The sequence below is a fragment of the Phocoena phocoena genome, chromosome 1 (genome assembly GCF_963924675.1).
Source record: "Phocoena phocoena chromosome 1, mPhoPho1.1, whole genome shotgun sequence".
Lineage (NCBI taxonomy): Eukaryota > Metazoa > Chordata > Mammalia > Artiodactyla > Phocoenidae > Phocoena > Phocoena phocoena.
In genome coordinates this window covers 14,701,993-14,729,015 of record NC_089219.1, presented here as the reverse complement: position 1 = coordinate 14,729,015, position 27,023 = coordinate 14,701,993, and the positions used below count along the sequence as shown (strand labels likewise).

The 27,023-nt window shown below is 48.9% G+C and overlaps 1 protein-coding gene and 1 pseudogene across 1 annotated transcript; one reads left to right on the top strand and one right to left on the bottom strand.

Moving 5' to 3' along the window:
* Window positions 1–11,719: 11,719 nt before the first annotated feature.
* Window positions 11,720–20,369, top strand: LOC136120423 (aflatoxin B1 aldehyde reductase member 4-like; annotated as a pseudogene).
* Window positions 20,370–21,495: 1,126 nt separating this feature from the next.
* MRTO4 (MRT4 homolog, ribosome maturation factor) lies at window positions 21,496–26,752 on the bottom strand. Its single transcript, XM_065889283.1, has 8 exons — window positions 26,725–26,752; window positions 24,782–24,840; window positions 23,783–23,886; window positions 22,937–23,018; window positions 22,594–22,661; window positions 22,205–22,356; window positions 21,752–21,828; window positions 21,496–21,645 (listed from the first exon to the last, which is right to left on the bottom strand). The coding sequence occupies exons 1-8, from the start codon at window positions 26,750–26,752 to the stop codon at window positions 21,496–21,498; spliced, it is 720 nt and encodes a 239-aa protein (XP_065745355.1).
* Between the last annotated feature and the right edge of the window lie 271 nt (window positions 26,753–27,023).

Below are 27,023 nucleotides of genomic sequence, written 5' to 3'. Positions count from 1 at the left end.
GATTTGTCTCCTCAACTGCTTACGACTTGTTTCCACCCTGCCTGGGGGCTTCCTGCCAAAGGGGTAGAACCATGAGCTGGAGTCGTCTAAAGGCAGAGGCAGTGGGAGGGTCTTCCCAGCCTCCTGCCCTGAACCCAGCCTAACCCCTCAACAGCCAGGCTGCAGGTGGCCCTCACGCTTCTACGTGCGACAGAAGAAAAGAGGGTCATATGCCCTGAGGTAGATTTTCTCTCATTCAGAATTACCTCATTAAATACTTAGAAATGGAATAATTTGGGCAAAAACCTACCGTTAGCGTCACCACAAAGAAGAATAAAACCTTCCAGGATGCTGTGGGACATTTTAACACACACTCATTTCAGCAGCGGCTTTACTCTTAGCTAAAGCCTCCTTTCTTCTGGTCTTCCACAGATTCTCAGCTCTGCTGCTGGGCCTCCTTTTGGTGGTAGTGGGTGTGGGCAGCCAGGACCCCCATTTCCCTCAGCAAATCCCTACCCCAAGTAAGGGCACCCAAGTCTGGAGAAGAAATGAAATCCCAGGTCCAGTGATTGCTGTTTGAACATTCCCAGGACAGAAAAATCACACCCTGGGCGAGAGGTAGGGTGTGGGCCAGGCAGCGGCAGTAGGCAGCATTTGGACCAGTCTCTTCAAGTGATGAAAGGGGCTCAACCTGGAAATGCAGACAAAACCACCAATCAAAGACTGTTCCAGGGAAAGTCCTACTTGCCTTCTAGAAGGAGACACCTTTCAGATGAAGTTTTATTATTTGGAGTGAAGACACCCTCCTTTGTCTTCACCCATAATAAAATGGATGCTTCCCCAGTGGGGTAATATCAGTTATTACCCCACTCATGTTAATAATAGTATCAGTTATTGTACAACAAACCACCCCAAAATTGAGTTGCTTAAGAGGACGAAATCTGAAATTGACCTAATAAGGTTCAGTTCAAGCCCTATCAAAACCCCAGCTGGATTTTTTTTTTTTTTTACAGAAATTGGCAAAATTTTTAAAAAATTCATATGGAAATTCAAGGGATACAGAATAGCCAAAACAAATTTAAACAAGAACAAAGTCCTCCAATTCCTGATTTCAAAGCTTACTACAAAGCTACAGAATAAAAGCAGTATGGGACTGGCATAAGGGTAGACATATAGATCGATGGAACAAAATTGAGAGTCCAGAAGTAAGCCCATAATAGCTAAAAAATAGAGACAGCCCAGATGTCCATCAGTGGATGAATGGATAAATAAAGAGTGGTATATCCATACCATGGACTATTATTTGGCGATAAAAAAGAATGAAGTAATGAAACATCTACAATGTGGATGAACCTTGAAGATGTTAACCCAAGTGAAAGATGACAGTTCCAAAAGGCCTCATATTGTGTGAGCTGATGTGCGTGAAATGTCTGAAATAGGCAAATCTATTAGAGACAGAAAGTAGATTAGTGGTTGCCTAAGGCTGAGGGGGGGTTGGGAGGAAATGGAGATTAACTGATAAGGAGTACAGGTTTCTTTGGGGGGTGATGAAAATGCTCTAAAGTTGATTGTGATGGTTGTACAATGCTGAATACACTAAGAAAAAAAAAAACATTGAATTGTACACTTTAAATGGGTGTATAGGGACTTCCCTGGTGGTGCAGTGGTTAAGAAATCACCCGCCCATGCAGGGGACACAGGCTTGATCCCTGATTCAGGAAGATCCCACATGCCGTGGAGCAGTTAAGCCCATGCACCACAACTACTGAGCCTGCACTCTAGAGCCCGTGAGCCACAACTGCTGAGCCCACGTGCCACAACTACTGAAGCCTGCACGCCTAGAGTCTGTGCTCCACAACAGGAGAAGCCACCACAATGAGAAGCCCGTGCACCACAACGAAGAGTAGCCCCTGCTCGCTGCAACTAGAGAAACCCTGTACGCAACAACGAAGACCCAACGCAGCCAAAAATAAAAATAAATAAAATAAATGGGTGTATAATAATGTGGATTATGTCTCAATAAAGCTATTTTTTTAAAAAGAAAAAACCACACACAGTCATTTAGCTCAGAAGTCTGCTGTTTGGCAGGACTCAGTGGGGAATACTCATCTGTTCCCCTGTGTCTGAGAAGTGCCGTTACAGCTGGAGGCTAAAATCACCTGCAGGCTAATTCACATGTCTTAACAATTAATGCTGATTGTCAGCTGTTGTCATCACTTACATATGACCCCTCCATGTGGCCTGGGCTTCCCCACAGCATGTGCTGCTGGCTTCCAAGGGCAGGCATCCCTCTTGCCTCATGGAGGAGTGTCTGAGTTATGTTGTAAAAAGAGGATGTGAGAGAAACAGATGGTCATCTTTGGAAGATAAACTCTTTCTCAGGGAGCAATGGTCCTATGTGGTCAAGTCAAGAAGATGAGCCACCTGACTGGTCAGGAGACCTTCAGTCCCGAGTGTCTCCATCAGGGATGCGTCATCTGCTAGGTCATTTCCCATCTGTTAGATCCTTTTGGGGAGAGTATCTCATACGTATTTGATGGTCACTTGAATTCAGCCATTTCATTACTAAAGAGCTTTTTCTTTTTTCTTTTTTAATATTATTTATTTTGGTTGCACTGGGTCTTAGTTGCAGCACGCAAGATCTTTAGTTGTGGCATGTGGACTTCTTAGTTGTGGCATACAGACTTAGTTGCAGCATGAATGCAAGATCTAGTTCCCCAACCAGAGATCGAACCCAGGCTCCCTGCATTGGGAGCATGGAGTCTTACCCACTGGGCCACCAGGGAAGTCCCTACTAAAGAACTTTTTCAAAAGACAAAGGAACAGAGTTGGATCTGGAAAGTGACAAACATACTTAACCAACCTCAAAAACTAGAGACTTGTGTACCATATAGAAGACCAGAAAAATGAGTTGGTATAGATTTTGTATACTCGAATCAATGTGACAGAAAGGGGACTTCTGAAGTTAAAGGCTCGAGGGAGGGCATCTGGCTGACCTATGTGCTTCCTCTGCATTCTGGCCTGCTTGTTACTAGTGGTTGTGATGGTTAATTCACCAGTGTCTCAAATTTGCATTCTGAATACATTTTAGAAGCAGTAAGGAAGGTCGGAATGTCAAGATCCTTAACTGCTTATGAGAAAATACATTTCTCCTCCATATGTTTTTATTTTTTAATTTTTTTTAACACCCCTTCTGCCTCAGCACTCTTCTAGGTATAATAAAACAACCCTGACTTTCCCAACTTTCACACAAGAAGCTTTTTGAAAATCTTTATTGCTTCCCAAGAATCTTTCCAATTCCATATTGGAGAGACTTGTACTTAATAACAAATGCTCTTACTAGGGATATTAATAGTAATAGTAAATACCAGTTGTTAAAGAATTTTCTTGTGGTTGTTATCAAAGTGGAAAATGGCATTGTAGGAGTAGAGAATGATCAATGAATATGCGAGTAAGTCAATATTCTGTAGTCTCATGATGATATAAGGAAAACTTAATTCCACTGTGGTCTGTATCAGAGGTCAGCAATCTTTTCTGTAAAGGGCCAGGTAGTAAGTATTTTATATTTTGTGGGTGTCAGTCCATTTGGGCTGCTAAAACAAAATACAACAGATTGAGTAGCTTATAAACAGTAGACATTTCTCAGTTTTGGAGGCTAGAAGTGTAAGATGAAGGCATCAGCAGATTTGGTGTCTGGTGAGAACCTGCTTTCTGGTTCATAGGCAGCCATCTTCTTGCTGTGTTCTCATTTGGCAGAAGGGGTAAGGGAGCTCTGTGGGGTTTCTTTTATAAGGGCACTAATCCCACTCATGAGGACTCCACCCTCATAACCTAAGAATTTCCCAAAGGCCCCACCTCCTGATACCATCACTTTGGTGATTAGATCAACATGTGAATTTGTATAGTGACTATTATAAGTGCCACCCAACCAATTAATGGATTAGCCCTAAACTAACCCACAAACATTCAGTCCATATCAGCAGGCCATATGTTCTCTGTTGCAGTGATTCAACTCTGCCTTTGTAGTGAGGAAGCAGCCACAGGTGATAAGTAAATAGATACGGCTTTTTTCCAAATTTCCAATAAAACTTTATTTGTGAAAACTGGCAGTGAGTCAGATTTGGCCCATGGGCAATAGTTTGCAGACTCCTGGTCTATACTGTATGAATTGAATTACATAGTGATAGAGAGCTTCTAACAGTGAAATTGTAAGCCAGTTGCTCTCAAAATGTGGTCTCAGGGCCGGCAGCATCAGCATCGTTGGGGAACTTGTTAGAAATGCAAATTACTGTGCCTCATGCTTGACCTACTAAATCAGAAACTCTAGTGGGTGGGGCCCTGCAATTTGTTTTAAGCAGCCCTTCAGGTAATTCTGATGCACACTTGTTTGAGAACCACTGTTGGTTTTTAATTTAATAAGATTATTTTTAACAAACACTGTGATGCACGAAGATTTGTAAGTATATATACGGCCATTACAAAAACGTGTTTATCTTCATTGTTGAACTTTATAACTGAATTTAAAATACCATTCACAGTAGTGTCACCTTCAACAAAAAGAACTTCCAAAAGCTTTACTTTGATTCCATGAATTGGGTGGAAAATTTTTAATTATTATTGGAATTGACTGATTTTCTATTTGAAGTATCTGACACTGATACAAAACTGGCATTATTTTCTATTTGTGAAGTATTTCTGTTCTTGATACCACACATCAGCAGCTGCTGCTTTACTCCTCTGACATGCATAAGAAATCGTAGAATGAAAAATGAGCGAATTTAATTGAGAAGAATAATTATATAATCTAGATCAAAAGTTATACGTGAGGACTTCCCTGTTGGCACAGTGGTTAAGAATCCGCCTGCCAATGCAGAGGACACGGGTTCGAGCCCTGGTCTGGGAAGATCCCACATGCCGCGGAGCAACTAAGCCCGTGCGCCACAACTACTGAGCCCGCACGCCACAACTACTGAAGCCCACGCGCCTAGAGCCCATGCTCCGCAGCAAGAGAAGCAAGCCACCGCAATGAGAAGCCCGCGCACCACAACGAAGGGTAGCCCCCACTCGCTGCAACTAGAGAAAGCCCGCGCGCAGCAACGAAGACCTAACACAGACAAAAAAACAAAAAAGTTATACATGATAAGAAAATAGACTTCCTACATTGTACAAGATAAATCATCATCTTTCACAACTAAAAATCCCTCATGCCGCAACTAAAGATCCCGCATGCTGCAATGAAGATCCACGTGCCGCAACTAAGACCCAGCGCAGCCAAATAAATATTTTTTCAAAAAAGATAAATCATCATCTTCTGACACAATCTTCTACTTTAAAAATTAGCAGTTATTTTGAGATGCTCACGCCACTTGTCTTAGTCTGTTTGGGATGCTATAACAAAATAACAGACTGGGTGGCTTAAAAAACATTTATTTCTTACAGTTTTGGAGGCTGGAAGGTCCAAGATGAAGGTGCCAGCATATTCGGAGTCTGTGAGGACCTCTTCCTGGTTGGACATCCTCTTTTTACTGTGTCCTCACATGGCTAAGGAAGAGATCTCTAGTCTCTTCCCCTTCTTCTGAGGACACTAATTCCATCACGGGGGTGCCGCTCTCACACCTGATCTAAACCTAGTCACTTCCCCAAGGCCCCACCTCCCAACACCATCACTTTAGCGTTAGGGTTTCAACATATGAATTTGGGGGGGATACAGACATTTAGTCTGTAACACCAGTTCAGGTTTGTGTTTTCTGCTTTTCACGTGGCCGGTGGTGGTGTTACATTCCCCATGGTAGATGGTAAATGTTAACGGATATACTACAAGCAAATTATATGTTTATTATCAACTTTCTTGAGAAATGGAAATCTAGTATTTAATATTTGATTAGCTAGGCATCTGGCCTTTCCGAACTGACAATTGCTTTGACTCTGATCCTTTGGCTAGCCCTGTTAGAATAATAGCTGTTCTGTGCTGATGTGCAAAGCCTGAGAAAAAAGCCTAGGTTTATGCCGAGGTTGAGGGAAAAAAGGATTCTCCCTAGAGGTTCCCCTCATGTAAAGTTATATTGCTACGGCTTGTTGTTAAAGGGATTGGTACTATGGCCTGAAACTGAACTTAATATGAGAGCTTTTGAGTATTTTGTCTGGCATACGGTGGTGATTCCCTTACTGAACTGCCTTGTTGATTAGTGCGTTTAGAATTATTTCCGCAAGGTGCAAATGCTTTGATGTGCTGGTTAGAAGCATTCATGATCCCTACGGAATTGCCTCCGTAAATTCAGCAGAAAGCGTTAAGGGGGATTGCCTATATTCCAAAGTCTTTACAAGTCAAAGAATTGTAACAGCACTACATACAGGAGAGAAAAAAGTACCCTCCTCATTCAAGGATTGCTACCATGCTATCTCTCAGTTTAATAGCCTTATCTCTGAAAAGAGACAATTGTGCTTGGCAAATCGTTGTGGACAAATGGGGTTTAAGTAAAAAGTGGCCACTCTTGCTCCATCAGCAGTGAACATTGGTGATTGAATTGTTGCCACTACTGGCACTTGGTATGTGACCCTGGATTTTGCTGAAGTCTTCTTTTCTTTCACCTGGCAATGTCTGCAGTACACATTCTCTTCCTTTCACTGGGTTATTTTAAATTCACCTGTATTATTTCATTAATTGGGGAAAAAAGCACTTGTACAATTATATATGCTAATAGATGTCCAAACATCCCATTACAATAATGAAATTAAGCAGTATATTCCGATAGTGACCCTCTCATTGCATGCTATCCAAACACAGCTGGATAAAAATGAACAGGTCTCAAATGAGGACAAATCCAAGCCATATCCTTTAAGTAATCTTTATGTGGGGCTATTTAAGTAGCTTCCAAAGGCATTTCACAGCTTGTATAAGACAAATTATTACCTCATGGCCCCCAAACATGAAGGATAAAGCCTAACATTGCGAGACCTGAGGACAGCACATTCTAACCTGGAAATTCTATTAAATCTTCTGTATCAAGGTATCAGATAAACATCTGAATGTGAAAGGAGCCTCCTAAAGTAAAAAAGCTTTGAAAGTGTTCTAGATGGCAACAAATCAAGCTCTTCTTTTTATCCCATTCAAACCCCAAAGAATTATAGGTATTTATAATAATCACATCACTGCTTAGAGGCTTTGGCATTTAGACACTGCTGGTATTTGTTGTCCCCTGAACTTTGAACTTGATCCTTCTGGTGCACAGTGCATACCCTTTGAGCTAATCTATTACTAGAGGCTAATAAAGAAATTGTCTTATTTAAAAGGAAGCTCTGGGGACTTCCCTGGTGGCGCAGTGGTTAAGAATCCACCTGCCAATGCAGGGGACATGGGTTCAACCCCTGGCCTGGGAAGATCCCACGTGCTGCGGAGCAACTAAGCCCGTGTGCCACAGCTGCTGAGCCTATGCTCTAGAGCCCACAAGCCTCAACTACTGAGCCCACGTGCCACAACTACTGAAGCCCGCGTGCCTAGAGCCTGTGCTCCGCAACAAAGAGAAGCCACGGCAATGAGAAGCCCGTGCATCACAACGAAGAGTAGCCCCTGCTCGCAGCAACTAGAGAAAGACCGCGGGCAGCGACAAAGACCCAACGCAGCCAAGAATAAATAAATAAATCTATTTAAAAAAAAAAAAGGAAGCTCTACCTGCTGTATAAAATAAATAAATAAAAGGAAGCTCTAATTCTCCAATTCAACATTCTCATCCTTAATAAGTTCTTTCTGAATCAAAACCATGTAAGTTGGGTCATGTCCAAAAAAGAATTATTGTGATGTATTAGAAGATCCAGTCAAGGACAAAGCCTGGTCCTTAGGTATTTTCATGAATAAGCAGTTGTCCACCCTATAGAGACAGAGAATATCTCAACTTCTGCTTTACCCAGATGAATGGCGCTATGGATCCTTAGGTACAAGACTTGTCCAGTGATAAGAAAGCATGATTCAGACAGTGGAGTAATGTAGCCACCAACCGTGATGGTAAGCTAATTGTTTTTTTAAATTATTTTAATTTTACCTATTCTCATGGGGAATGTATCTCATTGTGGTTTTAATTTGTGTTTAGGAATAATATAAATCTTTAACAACCAGGTTTATTGAGGTATAACTTACATACAATAAAATTCACCAATTTTAAATGTGTAGTTGGTCCCTTATCTACTTTGTAGTCAATTACATCCCTCAAACTCTGCTCCTAGAAACCACTACTCTGCTTTCTGTCACTATTAATTTGCCTTTTCTAGAATTTTATAAAAGTGGAATCATGTAATACGTAGTCTTTTGTGTCTGGATTCTTTCACTTAGCATGATTTTTTTTTTTCCCTGCCACGTGGCATGTGGGATCTTAGTTCCCGGACCAGGGATCAAACCTGTGCCCCCTGCCGTGGAAGTGTGGAGTCCTAACCACTGGACCGCCAGGGAAGTCCCATAGCATGATATTTCTGAGATTCATCCATGTTGTTGTGTATACCAGTAGTTCATTCCTTTTTATTGCTGATTATATCATATTCCATTGTATGGGTATACCACAAGTTAATTGGTTGTTTCCAGTTTGGGGCTCTTGTGAATGAGCTGACATAAACATTTGTGTGTAAGTATTTGAACGTATGATTTTATTTTTCTTTGGTACACATCTAGAAGTGGGAGTGCTAAATCATATGTAAAGTGTATTTGACTTTATTTTTTAACATGCCAAAATAACCTCTGCTTACAGGAAGATGAAATAGACATACTTTTCCTTATTCCTCCTACTAAGTACAAATAAAAACCCTGGACACCATGCATAACACAAACATGAGACGACTCTGAAAGGCAGAAAGGAGAACCCAGACTAGCTAGCGACCTCAGTACCCAAGGAATGACAGAGGTGAGTTTCCTAAGTTTTCTTTTTCCTTATATATCCCAAACTCAGAGCTGACAAAGCCAACAACCTGGAAATGCTGACTGCCATAGACAGAAAAAGCACCAACAAAAGCCTGCTTTCTCTAGCCAAAGAACTAGGAAAGGGGCATCCTGGCAAGACAGAAAAGTGTACTCCAGCCAAATGTCGTAGAATAAAAACTGTGGCCTCCCTTCCTATCACTCATGCCAGCAAATACTGAGAAAAGAAGGAAGTGGTGCAACAATTTTTCAAGTGCTGAAAGAAAAGAATCATCAACCCAGAATCCTATACCCAGCAAATATGTCCTTCTGGAATGAAGGGGGAATCAAGACATTCTCAGATGAAGAAAAACTACAACTTTGTGGTCAGCAGATCCACACTAAGTGAATAGCTAAAGGAAGTTCTCTAAACAAACAAACAAACAAATAGAAAATGATGAAAGAGGGAATCTTGGAGCATCAGGAAGGAAGCAAAAACATGGTAGCAGAATACAGGTAAATAAAATAGGTCTTCCTTCTCTTAAGTTTTCGAAATTACATTTGATGGTTGAAGCAAAAATTATAACACTGATGTGGTTCTAACTGCATGTAGAAGAAATATTTAAGACTATTATAAACAGAGGAGAGTGAAGGAATGGAAAGGGAGTTAAGGTTTCTACACTTAAACTTGTAAAATGGTGCCACCAGGTGATTGTTGCTCTAGAGCAATCTTAAAGAGCGATACAGGTACTTCCCTGGTGGCGCAGTGGTTAAGAATCCGCCTGCCAGTGCAGGGGACATGGGTTTGATCCCTGGTCCGGGAAGATTCCACATGCCACGAAGCAACTAAGCCCGTGTACCACAACTACTGGGCCCGAGTTCTACAACTACTGAGGCTGCATGTCTAGAGCCTGCGAGCCACAACTACTGAAGCCCACATGCCTAGAGCACATGCTCTGCAACAGGAGAAGCCACCACAGTGAGGAGCCTGTGCACCACAACGAAGAGTAGCCCCCACTCGCCGCAACTAGAGAAAGCCCACGCGCAGCAACAAAGACCCAACAGAGCCAAAAATAAATAAATAAAATAAATTTATTTTTAAAAAAGCTATACAAAGAGAAATACTCAAAAACACTGTAATTAAATCAGAATATAATTCTTTAAAAAATGTTCAGTTAACCTACAGGAAAGCATAAAAAAAAAAAAGAAACAAACAAAAATCTGAGACTAAGGAATTCCCTGGTGGTCCAGTGGTTAAGACTCCATGCTTCCACTGCAGGGTGCCTGGGTTCGATCCTGGTCGGGGAACTAAAGCCATGTGGTGTGGGGGGGAAAAAAATAAAGAGAATAAAACAAAACCAAAAATAAAATGGCAGACTTAAGCCCTAACTTGTAAATAATTACATTAATGGTAAATGGCCTAAATATATCATTTAAAAGACAGAGCTTAGTAGAGTGGGTTTTAAAAAATGACCTTACTATATACTTTCTACAGAAACTCACTTAAAATATAATGATATAGGCAGGCTGAAAGTAAAAGGATAGCGAAAGTTATATCATGCAAACGTTAATCAAGAGCAAGCCAACATGGCTATATAGGTATCTAAGAAAGTAGACTTCAGAACAAAGAAAACTATCAGAGACAGAGAGGGACATTATATAACGATGAAAAGAGTCAACCAATCAAGGAATAGCAATCCTAAATGTCTAAACACCAAAGAGAGCTGCCAAAATATGTGAAGAAAAAATTGATAGACATGAAAATAGAAAGAGATAAATCCACAATTATAATTGGAGGGGACTTCCCTGGTGGTCCAGCGGGTAAGACTCTGCACTCCCATTGCATGGGGCCCGGGTTCAATCCCTGGTTAGGGAACTAGATCCCACATGCCGCAACTAAAATAAAGATCCCACGTGCCACAACTAAAGATCCCATGTGCCACAACTAAGACCTGGTGGAGCCAAAATAAATAAATATTAAAAAAAAATTGTAATTGGAGAATTCAACACCCGTCTCTTAACAACAGGTAGAACAACTACCAGAAAATCAGCAAGGATATAAAAGAACTCAAAAGAGTCATCAACCAGCAGATCTAATCAACATTTATAGGACACTCCACCTGACAAAAATAGTATCTTGCAAGATGTTGCTACTGAGGGAAACTGGGAAAAGGGAACAAGGTATCTCTTTGTATTATTTGTTACAATGGCATATGAATCTAAAATTTTCTCAAAAATTAAAAAGTTTAATTAAAAAAAGGAATATCTGGGCTACCCTGGTGGCGCAGTGGTTGAGAGTCCACCTGCTGATGCAGGGGACACGGGTTCGTGCCCTGGTCCAGGAAGATCCCACATGCCGCGGAGCGGCTGGGCCCGTGAGCCATGGCCGCTGACCCTGCGCGTCCGGAGCCTGTGCTTCGCAACGGGAGAGGCCATAGCAGTGAGAGGCCCGCGTACCGCAAAAAAAAAAAACAAAAAAAACACAGGGATATTTTAATATGGATGTGGTATTAAGTGACACAGAAGAATTGTTCATTTTTTTTAGTGTGACAATGGCATTGTAGTTATGTAAGAAATTGCCTGTTATAACACACACACTGAAATATGTTGGCATAAATAGTATCTCCAGCACAACATTGAATAAAAGGGGTAAGAGCAGATATCATTGACTGGTTACCAATCTTACGGGGAAAGTTTTTTCACTATTAAATATAATGTCAGCTATATGTTTTTTGTATATGCCCTTTATCAGTTTGAGGAAATTTCCTTTTCTTCTTAGTTTTTTTTCTTTTTTTTCCCCCCTCCTTCTTCATGAATAGGTATTGAATTTTGTTAAATGCTTTTTTTGCATCAATTGCGATCATGATATGGGTTTTATTTTTTGGTCAGTACAGTAAATTATATTGATTGATTTTCAAATATAAAGCCCACTGTATTCCTGGGATGAAATTCACTGAGAAGTGATGTATTATCCTTTTTATATATCACTGTATTCGCTTGGTCAAAGGTTTTTATATGTAGGTTCATGAAGATCAACGGGGTGTAGTTTTGGCTGAGTCATACCGTAATTGTATATTTAACTTTATAAAAACTCAGTTATCTGTTTAAAAGTTATCTTTATTATCTGTCAGATAATTGTTTCAGGTGGAAAGTATTCTTTGAGTTTCCATTTTGAATGTGTTTGGACTAAACAAACAATAAACTACTGATGTCTGCAGTAAAATAATAATAATACTTTCCACCTGAAACTCACTTATCTGAGAAAAAGTCTTTTATATTCATCCTCGCGTTTACCATTTCCAGCACTCTTCACTTTTTGTGTGTGTAAATCCAACTTTTCTTCCGTCTAAAGAATTTTTTTAAATATCTGCTATAGTGAAAGCTGGCTACTATGAATTCTCCCCAACCTTTGTCTGAACGAAGTCCTTGCTTTCCTTTTTGAAAGGTGTTTTCGCTTGGGTATAGGATTCGAGGCTGACAGTTCTTTTCTTTCAATACTTCAGTACTGACGCGGGCTGGAGCCTTTGGCAAGTCCCGACGAGAGAACCTCAGATCCGACCTCTGGGGCCTGCAAGGTGGCGGGACACCCCTGAGGGCACCACCCCTGGGCCAAGACATCATTTTAGGACCTTAGGAAAGCCCCCTCTGGAAGAACACGTGGACCCCAGGACAGCTCAGGAGCCAAGCCGAGAGAGGTGGGGAGCCGCGGGCGTGGGGGGCGGGGGCGCCGCGCAGCCTTTCGCAGTACTTCCCTTGCCCCGCCCTTCCGCGCGCTCCGCCCCCAACGCCGGTGGGCGGGACCCGACCCCCTCCTTAAAGCGGTGGCCCACCCCGCGCGGCGGCTAGTGCTACGCTCGGCTGCGTTCCAGCGGGGTATTGCAGGCCCCCCCGCCGTCGCAGTGTCCCGGCTGCTGTCGCCCCTGCAGGCAGCCTCTGGCCCCCCGGGCCGCCCAGGCACCGTGCTGGGCGCCATGGAGATGGGGCGGCCGTGCCCCTCTCCCGGGAGCGCGGCCACGCCGATATAGACACGGCCCTAGCGTACGTCCGAGAGCATCCTGGGCGGCCTGGGGCTCCGGCTGGGCGGTGGCGACAGCAGAGGTAATTCCTGGCACCCAGACTCCGTCCCCCTTACCTCCCCCGAGCCATGCACCGGCCAAGGTCAGGACCGACAGCTTCGCCCTCCTGCCGGGGCGCCGACCTCCACTGGCCACCCCGCAGCTCTGTGAACACCCCGCTCCTCAGGCCCCGTGCACATCTAGCCCCGGACAGCCGGACAGTGCTTTGTCTTGACTCTTTCCCTCTCCTTTTCCCTCCCCTCAGCAACGTCCCAACCCTGGTCTAGCCTGGAACGACTTGGCTAGCCCCACTCGGGGGGACTGAAAACGGAGTCTGGCGCTGTGCAGCCCCTGCCTCCTTCCCCTTCCCCGCAGGTGCCGGGTGCGGTCCTGATCTGCAGGAATCCTGCCCTTATGGCCCCGGCACTTCCTGGCATAGTCCCAGATCAGGCTTCGGAACCGGCGGGGATCTGCTTCCTCGTTGCTCTGGGCTGTAGACTGCTCCGTGGAGCTCGGGGTGCGCCGATCAGTTGGCAGTGCCTCCCGCTTCACCAGGGTGGCCGCGCCTGGGAACCGCAGGAGCTATAGGCAGTAGCTGTGATGGGAGAGTGGGGGTAGTATGGTGTCTAACTGCCCTCTCTGTGCCATCCTCCGTCCAAGGCCATAGAAGGGAAATTGACACTAACCCACTCCAGGGAACTCAGAGTCTAGAGATGGGAGGGGACACTGAAGAACACTAGGAAAACGGAACGTCAGACCTTGAAGAACTGCTAGTTTTCCAGGGGGAGTAAGAGGAGAAGGATTCAGAGCTGACAAAGCATTCCCGGCTGCGCGGGTGGGCAGTGAGTGTGCAAAGGCAATGAGATCTGGCAGTGCTGAGGTTTTGGAACAGGCAGACCTAGCTAAGTGGAGGGTTTGTGTATGGGGGTAGGGGGACATCTGTCATCAGTCTGATGCCATCTGAAATGTTTATAACGTGCCTCACAGGGACATAGTGAGGGCTCAGCAATGTCAGCTGTTACTGTTAGTAGTAGTATCATTAGCACCATGTACCATCTTTTACTTTGAGGTCCTCAGAGTGAAATGATTCACAGCACAGATCTGAAACAAAACAAGAATATGCATGCATCTCATATGCTATCTAGATCACCTGACTGCCTCTCTGTGACAACTCTGGTCTTCTTTTTTTTTTTTAATTTAAATTTTTATTGAGGTCTAGTTGATTTACAATGTTGTGTTAGTTTCAGGTGTACACCAAAGTGATTTAGTTATACATATATATGTATAACTAAATATGTATATACATATTCTTTTTCAGATTCCTTTCCATTATAGGTTATTACAAGATATTGAGTATAGTTCCCTGTGCTATACAGTAGGTCCTTGCTGGTTATCTATTTTATATATATTAGTGTGTATATGTTAATCTGAAGCTCCTAATTTATCCCAACCCCTTCCCCCTTTGGTAACCATAAGTTTGTTTTGGTCTGTGAGTCTATTTCTGTTTTTTGTCTTTTTGTTTGTTTCTTTGTTTTTTGCGGTACGCGGGCCTCTCACTGTTGTGGCCTCTTCCGTTGCGGAGCACAGGCTCCGGACGCGCAGGCTCAGCGGCCATGGCTCACGGGCCCAGCCGCTCTGCGGCATGTGGGATCTTCCCGGACCGGGGCACGAACCCATGTCCCCTGCATCGGCAGGTGGATTCTCAACCACTGCGCCACCAGGGAAGCCCCGGGCTTTCTCTAGTTGCGGCGAGCAGGGGCTACTCTTCGTCGCGGTGCGCGGGCTTCTCATTGCAGTGGCTTCTCTTGTTGCAGAGCTCGGGCTCTAGGTGCGCAGGCTTCAGTAGTTGTGGCATGTGGGTTCAGTAGTTGTGGCGCATGGGCTCAGCAGCTGTGGCTCACGGGCTCTAGAGCACAGGCTCAGTAGTTGTGGCACACGGGCTTAGTTGCTCCACAGCATGTGGGATCTTCCCGGACCAGGGCTTGAACCCGTGTCCCCTGCATTGGCAGGTGGCTTCTTAACCACTGCGCCACCAGGGAAGCCCCCACCTGGGATTCTTAATGGGGGTGGGGAGAAAAGTATTTGGTTAACTCACTCCTGACTCACACAGGCGGCACAACACCAGCCTTTTCTCAATGGGTTATTTCTCTGATGGAAATATCTTGCCTTTCCTTCCCTGGGGCCCCAGTTGAGGCCTCTTGCTCTCTTTCCTGAATTCTTGCCGCAGCCTCGCCATTTGCCCTGTTTCCAGACCTGTCCCTGAGGTTTTTGTGTGTGCTTCATTCAGAGTCATCTTTCAAAACTGCAAAGCTGACAACTTAGCTCGCTGGCTGAAAAGTGTTCAGAGTCTCCCTGTGGCCCCCTGAAGTCAGATTCTAAGGGGTGCACTCAGGGCCCTTTGTATCCATCTGGTCTGTGGCCCCTTCTCTTGCCTTGTGTGCCCCGTGGACCTGGTGTTCTAGATCCATGGGGTCGCAGGCATGGCTCCTCACACGCCAGGTTCTTGCCTCTGGGCGGCCTCTGGCTGGCCCTGGAGATTCAGATTCTAAGAAAGCCTTCCCTGAACTCCCAGGGCTCCTCTCCCACCTTGTGCTTATCCCGGCCTCACTTACTCTGTAGTGGCCCCTTAGACTGTGCGTCCTTGATGGCAGGGATCCACTGCTGGCCTTCCTCATCCAGCCCTTAGCGCCAGGCGTGGCACACCCAGTTGTCTGGTAAATAGTCATCGTAATAACATTAGCAGCTCATAATGAGCAAATCTATCAAAGTTCTGATCAATCCTTGGGGCCTCCCGACAAGATATCACTCTCAATTTACAGTTGAGGGGATTGAGGCTCAGAGAGTTTAAATAACTTGGTTAGGGTCACAGAGCTCGAATTGGCAGAGCTGGGGTGTGAACCCAGGTCTGTCTCTTAACCATTACACTAGATCCTCTCCAGCGTTTGGTAAACTGACTTGGACTTCCATTTCTCTCCTCCCAAAGTGAAAATCACCACCAAGGCCAATCCAGTGGGTGAAAAGTCTCTGAAGCCTGACAGCCTCCGGTCCCAGCTGGAGACGTCACTGAAGTGGATGCAGTGCCCCCGAGTGGACCTCTTTTACCTGTACCTGCCAGACCACGGCACCCCCATGGAAGAGACACTGCGTGCCTGCCACCAGCTGCACCAGGAGGTGAGGGCGGCCCCCCAGCTCCTCTGCTTGGCCTGTCGTTGCCCAGGAGAGTGGAGGCTCCAGGGCTGTCCCAGAGCAGAGCTGGGGACAGACCCCACTCCCAGGGTCCCCAGCCGGTCTCTCCTTCCTGGTGTTCTGGGCTGCAGTGGGTTCTGACCTTGGCCTCTCCCCCGCAGGGCAAGTTTGTGGAGCTTGGCCTCTCCAACTATGCCGCCTGGGAAGTGGCCGAGATCTGTACCCTATGCAAGAGCAATAACTGGATCCTGCCCACCGTGTACCAGGTGAGGCCAGGGCTGCGGAGGCCTCTGTCTCCTGGGTGCCTGCTGATGCCGGGTCCTCATGGCTCCCCCCTCCCTGTGCCCTCTCCATACCAGCCATTCCCCTGCTCTACAGGATGGTGGCTCCCGGGTACCCTCAGCCTGGCAAACAGGCGCCTGCTCTCTGGCTCTGGCTCCCCTTCCTGCCTGCTTCTCGCTCTGCAGTCAGCCTGGAACACTCCTCCCTGCTCTCCCTGGAAGGAGTGCCCAGGTCTCACTTAGATGCCTCTTCCTCTGGAAGCCTTTCCTGACAGCCCAGAGGAGCCTGAGATCTCAGGTCCTCCTTTTCTCCTCCTCATTCATTCAGCAAATGTTTGTGCACCTACTTGCTGCCAGGCACTGGTCACAGAACTTACTAGTGTATTACAATTGTCTCTTTTGTTGAATATGTTTGTTAACACTCTACCTCACTATTAAATCTCTGAGCACAGCAGCTTTGTCCTTTGGCTTGTGGATGGAAATCCAGTATCCAGGCCATAGGTGGTGCTCAGAAATGTTGGCTGAAGGGATGAATTTTCCTTGGGCGTGAGCCCTCTGCACCAGCACCACTAAGTGTCTGCCTGATTGTTAAGGTCTGAACTGAGGTTCTCCACAGGAAAATTTGGGGTCCCATGCGCCCTCTCCAGCTGGCCCTTCTGCCTGCAGGGCATGTACAACGCCACCACCCAGCAAGTGGAGACAGAGCTCTTCCCCTGCCTCAGGACTGAGGTTCTACGCCTAAAACCCTTTGGCTGGTATGGGGTGTGGGCTGCTGTGGGGACGGGCTCACCCCGGGTGGAAGGGTCTTCCTGGCCGTGTTTCTGCCTGTTCCTGACCCTGGGGATGCCTGGTCCCAGACCTGGGAAGCAGGGAGGGGTTTGACAGGAGGCTGGGCTGGGTCCTCCATCCCTCCTGGGTTCCCCCACCATCACCCCCACTTCCAGTCCAGAGCAGCCTCTGGGAGCAGTGCCAGGGGATCTGATTACAGCCTTCCCGCAGGGGGCCTGCTGACCGGCAAGTACAAGGATGGGGACAAGGATGGGTAACAACCTGTGGGCCGTTTCTTTGGGACCAATTGGGCAGAGATCTACAGGAATCGGCGAGCTGGGCATGGGCTGCGTCAGGGTGGGAAGTGGCATGGGTCCCCTTAGTCTGCAATGGGGAGTCCCTGGGGCTGCTTTCTTGGTGGCCAGGACCTCCCCCTGTGCTCAGACCTTTGCCCCTGGATCCCTACCAGCTTTACTGAGAAATTTACCCCTAAAATTTCGCCAATGTCTCTGGGGAGTGATTGGGGGCCTGGATTGGGAATGCGTAGAGCTCTGGACCTTCCACCAGGTGTGTGAGGCTATGTCTTTTCCCTGGGAAGAGCCTACTCCCCTGCCCACAGCGGGAGAAGAAACCTTGGATTGGAACTTGGGATTCCTGGGGCTTAATGCTGGCCTGTCACCTGGGGTAACTGAGTAAGTTTTGTAAACTCTTGGCAATAACACTGTCATCAATGTCTAAAGTTATAGTTGAACACCTGTTGGGACTAGCCTTCTTCCCTTCCTTTCTTTCATTTTTGCAAGTTTGAAAAAGTTATCAAAGTAATACACGCCCACAGCTAGAAGCCAGCCCTTTGCCAGTCGCACTCCTCCAAGGTGATGCTTTTTTTGTGTTTGTTTGTTTGTTTGTTTGTTTTTGGAAGGTGATGCTTTTTAACTCCTAGTTTTCCTTCCCTCTGGTATTTACTGTGAGATCTCTGATGCATATACTTTACTGCTGTTCCTTAATGTATCAAATTTAGACATTATCTGTGGACTGCTGGAAAGTTCCTAACCTTTCAAGATTTATGGAAGCTGAGTCTCCAAGGCTCCAACGCTAGTTTTGTTGAAATGGCCCAGGACTTTAAAAAATTAATTAATTTATTTTTGACTGCGGTGGGTCTTCGTTGCTGCACGTGGGCTTTCTCTAGTTGCAGCGAGCGGGGGCTACTCTTTTTTGCGGTGCACGGGCTTATCATTGCGGTGGCTTCTCTTGTTGCAGAGTGCTGGCTCTAGGTGCACAGGCTCAGTAGTTGTGGCACGTGGACTCAGTCGTTGTGGCTCATAGGCTCTAGAGTGCAGGCTCAGTAGTTGTGGCACACAGGCTTAGCTGCTCCGCAGCATGAGGGATCTTCCTGGACCAGGGATCAAACCCGTGTCCCCTACATTGGCAGGCAGATTCTTAACCACTGCACCACCAGGGAAGTCCCCTGCCAGGGTTTCTGATTGCCTGGCCAGGTTTAGGAGCCATCGCCCTAAGCAGTGTCTCTCAAGGAGTTCGTCACACCACCAGCACTTAGGCCTCACCCCTGGAGGATCTTGGTTGATAGTTTTCACCTTCTCTGCTCTACTTAGTTGACAGAGCACTGCAGGTCCATTATCTCCTTTACATTTTGCACTCACCACGTGGGGCTGGCTCAGGGTGTTTCCTCACTGAGCAGGTAAGTGAAGTCAGGTGACTGAGCCAAGGCCAGAGCTGGGACTGGAGCCAGGACTTGTCCTGTCTGTGACCCGGGGCACAAAGGTGTGGTGCCATGGACACTCCTGGTTCCCGATTTGGGGAGTTGTATTGTTCGCATCCGGTGAGCATGTTCAATGCAAGGATCCTTGCCCACTGCATCCCCGCTGCTCCTACCGCTGGGTTGAAATCACCGGTGAGGGGCCCAGAAATCCACATGCACTCTGCTGCTCAGGGAAACAAAACCTCCATTTGAGATGTTGGTCCCTCAGTGCCTCAGGGACCAGTGACCTGCAGGAATCCCAGCGTCCTGACCCGTGCCACCCTCTCCACTCACCCAGCTTCTGGAAGCACTACTTCGAGGCTGTTGCCTTGGTGGGGAAGGCCTGCAGGCCGCATATGGCCCCAGTGCCCCCAGCATGACCTCGGCCGTCCTCCGGTGGAGGTACCACCACTCCCAGCTCCAGGTAGGGAGGAGGAAGTGAAAGAGAGGGCTGCGTGATTATTTCATGATTTCTGGATTACTCCTTTACCTTTTCTGAAATGTCTCCATGGCCCAGGTCTTTTGGGTGGTATTCCTGTTCTTAGAGTTTATAAGTGTCACATTACAAACACTACTGGCCCTAGTAAGTATAATTATCCCAACTTTATGTGAGTAAACTGGCTCAGAGGCCACTTCACCTAACTGTGGGTACATGAGATAGGGCAGAAGCTATGTGTGATGCTGAAACCTACATTTTTTCAGCATTAGCATTTATCTGTCTCTGGCTGCCTGCTCTGCAGAGGCCAACTCTGTGTCCCTGGCAGGGCTGCCCTCTCCCTGCCATCCCGCTTTCCCAACTTCTTCCAACTTGGGCATCACATACTAATGGTGCCTCTTTCTTGAGCCCCTGTTAAGTGCTAGGCCTGAAGCAAACTTTATGAAATTTTAGGGAATTTCCTGGTGGTCCAGTGGTTAGGACTCTGCGTTTCCACTGCAGGGGGCATGGATTCAATCCCTGGTTAGGGAACCAAGATCCAGCATGCTGCAAGGCACGGCCAAAAAAAAAAACTCCCACAACCACCCTGCAAAGTAAAGGAAGCCCGAAGCTTAGGGAGGTCACACGACTAACCCAAGCCCTCCCAGCTGCCGAGCAGCAGAGGGGAACTCGGGTCTGCCTGCGTGCGTCTAGGGAAGCAGGGCTGTAGAGCTGTTCGAAGGCAATGTAAGTTCTGTGCGGAATAATATAGGGTATAGACTTTAGATTGCAGGTCTGGGCAGGGGCAGGGTGGAGGGGGTGTGTGTGACTGGAGTCACTGTGGCGCGCTAGCGTGTTGATGTCTGGCCGTCTCCCCTTGCAGGGCGTTCAGGGGGACGCAGTCATCCTGGGCATGTCCAGCTTGGAGCAGCTAGAACAGAACTTGGTGGCCGCTGAGGGAGAGCCCCTGGAGCCGGCCGTCATGCAGGCCTTTGATCAGGCCTGGCACCTGTCTGCCCATGTATGTCTGAACTACCTCCACCAGGCCTAGTCCTGACTTGGGGTGGCAGAGGACACACTCCATCTATCACCTCTTTTATTCTCTCAACCAGTCAGTTCTGACTTTAAGCCGCTTTATGTAGCTAGTTCTTTCCTCACAGTCCCAGTTCACAAACTGTCTCCTATGTTCTTGTTAATACTCCCAGTTGCCTTCATCATGTAAAAAGCCCAGGGCCTCAGGCGTTTCCTGTCTGAGTAAAGAGGCACTAACCTGGCTGGAGCCCAGGCCCACAGTGAATCTGTTTCCTCTGCAGCCTGCAGGCTGTTTCTGGTCCTCCCACAGGCTTGGTGAGAAGGGGGCAGGAGTAGGGATTAGTCTTCAAAGGGCAGAGGCGGTGGGAGGGTCTCCCAGCCTCCTGCCCTGAACCCAGTGTGACCTCTCAACATCGGGGCTGCAGGTGGCCCTCATACTTCTACACGCGACAGAAAAAAAGAGGGCCATACACCCTGAGGTAGATTTTCTCCCATTCAGAATTACCTCATTAAATACTTATAAACAGAACAATCTGGGCAAAAACCTACCACCTGGAGCCACCACCCAGAAGACTGAAACCTCCCAGGATGCAGTGGAATGTTTTTTACATTCATTCAGTTTCGGCAGTGGCTTTACGTTTGCTTTAGCCAACACCTCCTGTCTCCTGGTCATCCACAAGTTTCTCAGCCCTGGTTTTGGGGGTTGTGGGTGGGAAAGAGAATAGAGAGTAGGGGTAGGAGGGCGGCAGGCAGGGTGCCTATTTTCCTCAAACAAATCCCAGTTTCAAGCCAGGGGCGCCGAGGGCCAGAGGAAAGGAGAAGGCAGTTCCTCTTGTGCTCCCAGGGCCGCCCGGCCAGTGGTCACACAGGAGCCAGTGCTGGAAACTGGCCTGAGGTGAACGAAGAATCCTGGGGGTCCAAACCAAAGCCCAAACCCAAGGGTTTTTTCCTAGAAAAGTCCCTTTTGGAGGAGACACCCTGTGACAAAGTTTCATTATTTATAGGATAGCCTGTCCCTGTCACCCTCCCTTGTGTGCACCCACAGCAAAATACACGGCTGCTCCCCCGAGAGGGCTGCGGCAGTCTCATGCCGTCCAGTCCAGACAAGACTGGAGCAGGCCCGGAGGTCCCGTCCCAAGTGCATGTCAGCTGTCGTCGTCTTCCTCTGATTCTACTTCCGATTCGGGCGCACTCTCTGGCAAGTCATCTCCCATCTGCTGGAACCTTCCGGACTCCGCGTCCCACACGTACTTGATGGTCACCTTGAATTCGGCCATTTCATACCTGAAAAGCTTCTGCAAGAGGCGAAGGGACCCAAAGGTCAGGAGGAGCGAGTGGGGTCAGAGGAGTCTGCGGCCCCTCCCGCCGCAGCTGCGGACGCCCGGGGCGGAGGGAACTCACCAGGACACGGGCCTGCTCCGGGGTCAGCACATCGCCCTCCTTGCACACCTCGTAGTCGGACAGCAGGGTCACCACACCTACAGAGAAGGGGGCCCCCAGGCAGTTACTCTGGCACAGAGGCCTGTGCAGGGCCAGAGGAACCGGGCCGGCCCCCTGCCCCCAGGCTTCCAGCAGCACCAGGGCAGGGGTTCATCAGTGAGCATTCAGCCGCCCAGAAGGGTTTTTGGGGGGCAGTGACTCCTCCTTCCTTCCTTGCCCTGTAACTGCTGTATTCTAGCTGTAACTTGCTGTCCACATTCACCCCAGCTGTCAGGCGGGCGCTGTTAGTCCTGTTTTCACATGAGAAAATGGAGGCCGGTAGAAATTGGGGGTGAGGGGGGAGTTGTCTGGCTTGGAAACCTGCGCTCTCGGCCGCTCGGCTGTGACCTTTCAGCTCTGGGGACGCCCCTGTACCTTTCTTGAGGGCCGTGGGCAGGCCCAGCTGCCTCAGCTGTGGCTCCATGGAGTGCGGGAACTGCTCCAGGGGCCCCGGGTCCAGGCTCACGGTGAAAGTGGCTTTGTTCCCAGCTCGAGCGTAGTCCATCTCCGTGTATTTCGTGAACCACCTGAGGGGAAAGAGAAGTGGCAGGAGGGCAGGTTTCCGCCTGGGCCTCGCCTCACCGCCCTTCCTCCTCGGCTCAGCCTGGAGCTCCGAGCCCGGGAGAACAGAGACTCCGTAACGGGATTCCAGGAACCAGGAACCAGGTTTTACTCGGTGCCTCTACTGTACAAAGTCCTGGGCTATTCCCTCCCCGGAGACCTCGCCAACCTTTCCCTTCTCACCGCTCCTCCAGGGCACTTACTCGTTCACTTCCTCCTTAGTGCGATTGGTGAAAAGGAGACCAACTTCACCCCTCAACTTCTTGCTGACCTACAGAACCAAAGTGGGGTGGGGTTGGTCACATTAGAGCAGCGGTTCTCAACTGGGGACCATTTTGCCGGCCCCGCCCCCTCATCTGGCAACACATGGAGACATTTTTGGTCACAGCTGGAGGGGGGCAGCACTACTCTCTGGGTCTGGAGGTTAAAGGGGAACCGAGCTTTAAGCCCACCCCGGGCCGCCAGATGGCTGCAGTGCGCATCACGTGACAGCAGCGGAGAAGGCAGCCTGGCCTTGGCCCCTCCCTGTGAGGGCCAGAGACTCACCTGATGCAGATTGTCTTTGTACTCGTCAGATGGGCTTCGACCCAGGGCCACCATCATCACTTTGTTTTTGCCAAAGAACATCCTACAGAGAAAAAGAGGGGTCTGTGAATGAAGCGCCCCGCCCTGCCCTCACTTCAGTGCAAACCAGCTTCAGTCCCCGGAGCCCGAGCCAAGGCCCATGCTGTTTTGTAGCAGAAGGTGTGGCCAGAGGCTCCACTCTTCCACGCAGCCCTGCTCACTTCGTCGCCAGCCCAGCGTCCCTCTCATTATTTTCCTGCACAGACCCTGAAACTCACATTCTGTCTCAGCCCACTGTGAGTGCGTCTGGATATGTGGAAGGGGCCTGTTTAATGGTCTGAACCAGAACGGGTGGGATGTTCCTTAAGGGACCAGACCCCAGGGTTCAGGGAGCCCCTTCTCCTGGAGAGGTCACTGCTCAACCCGCCCCCCACCCCCCCAAGGCGAGACAAACTTTAACAGTTAAAAAGCACCCTTCAGGGCTTCCCTGGTGGCGCAGTGGTTGAGAGTCCGCCTGCCGATGCAGGAGACACGGGTTCGTGCCCCGGTCTGGGAAGATCCCACATGCTGTGGAGCGGCTGGGCCCGTAAGCCATGGCTGCTGAGCCTGTGTGTCCGGAGCCTGTGCTCCGCAACGGGAGAGGCCACAACAGTGAGAGGCCCGCGTACAGCAAAAAAAAAAAAAAAAAAGCGCCCTTCAGCGGGGATGGGGGCGTGGCACTTTGTCCTTATTAAGGTGCCTCCTGTGACCGAGGTCACTAACCGCCCCTGTGCTTTGCAAGCAGCCTGGCCCCTCCGCACTCAGGCCCTTCTCCCACTGCCCACTCACCGGCTGTGCTTCCAGGCACTGCGGACGTCCTTCAGCTTGCTGTTCCTCATGTTGGCCACAGAGAAGACGAAGAGGTACTTGTATGTGTCCACACATTTCCGAAGCTGCAGGACAATACATGGGGCTCTGGAGTCCAAGGGGCAGCAGGGGTTGGGCAGTACTCTGGCCTCAGGTGGGAAAGAGACTGCTCCAGGTCTCTTACAACTGAGGATGTTCAGAGCCTCTAACCTGGTTGTTTCCTCCTTGCCTCTGCTACTGAAGCCAGAATACTGAGTACAGGGGCTGCCCTGACGCAAAGCAGGCCTGATGGCAAAGTGCGGGGGAAGCTGAGCCACGGGTCAAGAGCCCACCGTCTCCCCAGGTTTCCGACTTACGGTGGCCACCGCTGCAATTGACCACTTCTCTTTGGCCAGTAATTGCTGACGATCTAGAAACCTAGCTACACTAGGAAGTCTCCTGCTATATGGAAACGTGTAAAGCCTTGTCATTTAGTCGTCAGGGGAGGCGGCTCATCAGCCCTGCAGCGCCCACGTTGTTGGCGGCAGCCACGATGAAGTGGTCTCAAGGAAAATGGCATCTTCGTGCTGGAGGAAACTCCCCTGTCACCCAGCCTGCAGCCTGATGCAGTGCAGACAGTGGCTTGGTACATCTACCCACACCTGGTAACTCCCTGGCTCTTTTTACATCGGGCGGACTAACAAATCTCTGCAAGCTTCAGTTACCAGACCGCAAAACAGCGATAACTTCCCCTCGCATCTACCTCGCGGGGGTGCTTCACATGTGAATCAGCGCCGTGCAGGGCAGAGTAAGGGCTCAATCAAGCTGGAAACCATCACTATGGGAGTTTTTATTGGTGCTGCTGCTGGAGGAGAAAGGGCTGGATCAGCACCTTTTTTTTTTTTTTTTCCCCAAACAGTATGTTTCCCTGACAAACAGCCCTACACCCACGTTTATAAACCAAATACAAGGTCTGGAAAAATAAAAAGAACACGCTCTTACCTCTTCTATCAAGTTCTGTTTCAGTTCTAAGCCTTTCTTAGCGGTTTTGGTGAGGGAGACTAATACAAAGAAGAAAAGGGGGAGATGATGAGAGGCAAATCTGGATGTCCCGGAGACTCTTTCTTCCCCACTTTGGTAGCCCAGCTGGACCAAGCCAATCTGAGAAAAGGTAGCAAGGCTTTTGTGGACACCACTTCTGGCATGCAAGGCTACTCCCAGGGTCCCCAGAGTGCCTGCTCGCTACTGTTCCCGAGCCTGAAGGTCCCTTCCCATCTTTCCTGTTACTCAGACAAACTAGGTATTCCTTAGCTCCCCTGAGGTGAAGCGAAAACTCCCTACTGAGGTGTGGAGGCTCTGGGGGCCTGCCAGTGGCTGAGCTAGCTGCTGGCTGAGGCGTGTCCCTGTGCTGCTGTGGTACACAGAGACCATCTGTGGCTGCTCTGGGCTGGGGACTGTATCTCCCCTGCTACACCCTGTCTTGCAGTTTGGACCCATGGATGCAGCAACGCGTCTTTGGGGAAGGACAAGCACCTCTTCTCCAACAACAGCTGGGGCCCCATCTGCCCCTTAACCAGAAGGGTTTGACATTTGTCAGATCTGACCAGGGCTCCCTCCACAGAACCCAATCATTCCACAAACGCTTAACAGAGCATCAAATGCAAAGCCCTGGGTCCTAGGAGGAGGCCGCTTCTTATTCATCCTGCCTGGCACTCAGTCCCTCTTCACGAAGCACACATCTAGAAAGGTAATCACGCCATTCAGGGGCGAGTGCAGCACGGGAGGGCAAACAAAATACAGTTGTCCATTTTCCAACATTTCCACTGCTACAACTGTGGACCTAGCCAGCACCATGCTCTCTTGGATTACTGCTAGTCTCGCTGCTTCCACCCCTGCACACTGCCCCCACCTTCCCTGTCTATCCTCAACAAAGCAGTTAGGGTGATCTTTTTAAAAGTAAAGTTGAACCCCATCATTCCTCTGCTCGAGCTCTCTCCTCCCGTTTCACCTGCGTGTGAAAGCCAGTTCCTTGCAAAGGTCTTTCAAGCCCCGCACACTCTGCCCAATTCCCTCTCCCTCCTTTCTGCTCACTCTGCCCTGGCCACGCTGGCCTCTTGCCCCAGAACATGTCAAACATGCTCCCGCTTCAGGGCCTTTGCCCTTCGTGTTCCCTCTCCTGGACCACCACCCTTCCAGGTAACTCCATGGGTTGCTTATTTACTTTCTTCAAGTTCCTGCTCATTTGTCATCTCAACAGAGACCTTCTCCGGCCACACTGCACAAAAGAACATCAACTTCTCTTTCTCTCTTACTCCACGAGACTTACCACTATCTGAATTTACTGATTCGATTTTCGGTACCTTGGGAGGATATACTTCCCGTAACTAAAATATTAAGCTTGATGAGGGCTCTAGGCCTTCCTTGTTGTAACTGCTGTATCCTTCGACGCCTAGAGAGTGCCAGGTCCCTCTCTAATTTGTTGAGTGAATGTGCTAGAGAGCCGGAGTGAGAGAGACTCACCATAGTAGAGGCAGTCAGGAATACTCTCTTAGGAGGTATCCTACGAACTGCCAACTGAGAAAGAGCCAGCCATACAAAGACCGGGGCACAAGCATGCCAGACAGAAGCAACTTCAAGTACATACTTAGGGATAAACCTGGGTTGAGGGGAAGGCCGCAAGGTGGGGGGAGCGCGGAGAGCTAAGACAGATGGGCTGAGGTAGGAAAAGGTGGGCCAAGGCGAGATCGGGCGCGGCCTGGGTGTTCAGAGGCTGTTCCCCGACCAGCCGGCCTTGGACAAACTCTGGAGGCCTGGCAAAGCGGTCTCCGCTCCCTGACCAGACCCGGCTCCAGCCTCCACCCCCGTGCTTCCCCCGGGAAGCCCCTACCGCAGGTGACAGCCAGCCCGCGAATTCCTCACCGGGTCCCAAGACCCCCTTTGCCCACCTTTCTTGTCGCGCTTGGATTTGGGCATCGCGCTGCAGCCACGTGCGGCGGAAGACGGTGCTGCCTATTAGGACCTCGGCGGCGCTGGGGCCTCTGGGACGGCCCTCGGGGGCTGCCCTTGCGCGTGCCTGACCCAATCTGCGCTGAGGCCCGCCTCTCCCTGCCCCGCCGCCGCCTGCGCTCTCCCTCGAGTCTCCAGAGCGACTTCCTGCGCGGGCGGGGGATCCCAGAGTCCTGGGCGCCCCACCGAGAGCTCCGCGTGCGGTTCCCAACTCTATGGTTCCGCGGAGGCGGAGCCT

Coding starts and splice junctions, on each gene's coding strand:
- MRTO4 (XM_065889283.1), bottom strand. CDS start 26,752: ATGCCCAAATCCAAGCGCGACAAGAAAG. Junction 22,357..22,593: donor ACTAAGGAGGAAGTGAACGA/GTAAGTGCCCTG, acceptor CTTTCCCCTCAG/GTGGTTCACGAAATACACGG. Junction 21,829..22,204: donor GCCCACGGCCCTCAAGAAAG/GTACAGGGGCGT, acceptor CCTTCTCTGTAG/GTGTGGTGACCCTGCTGTCC.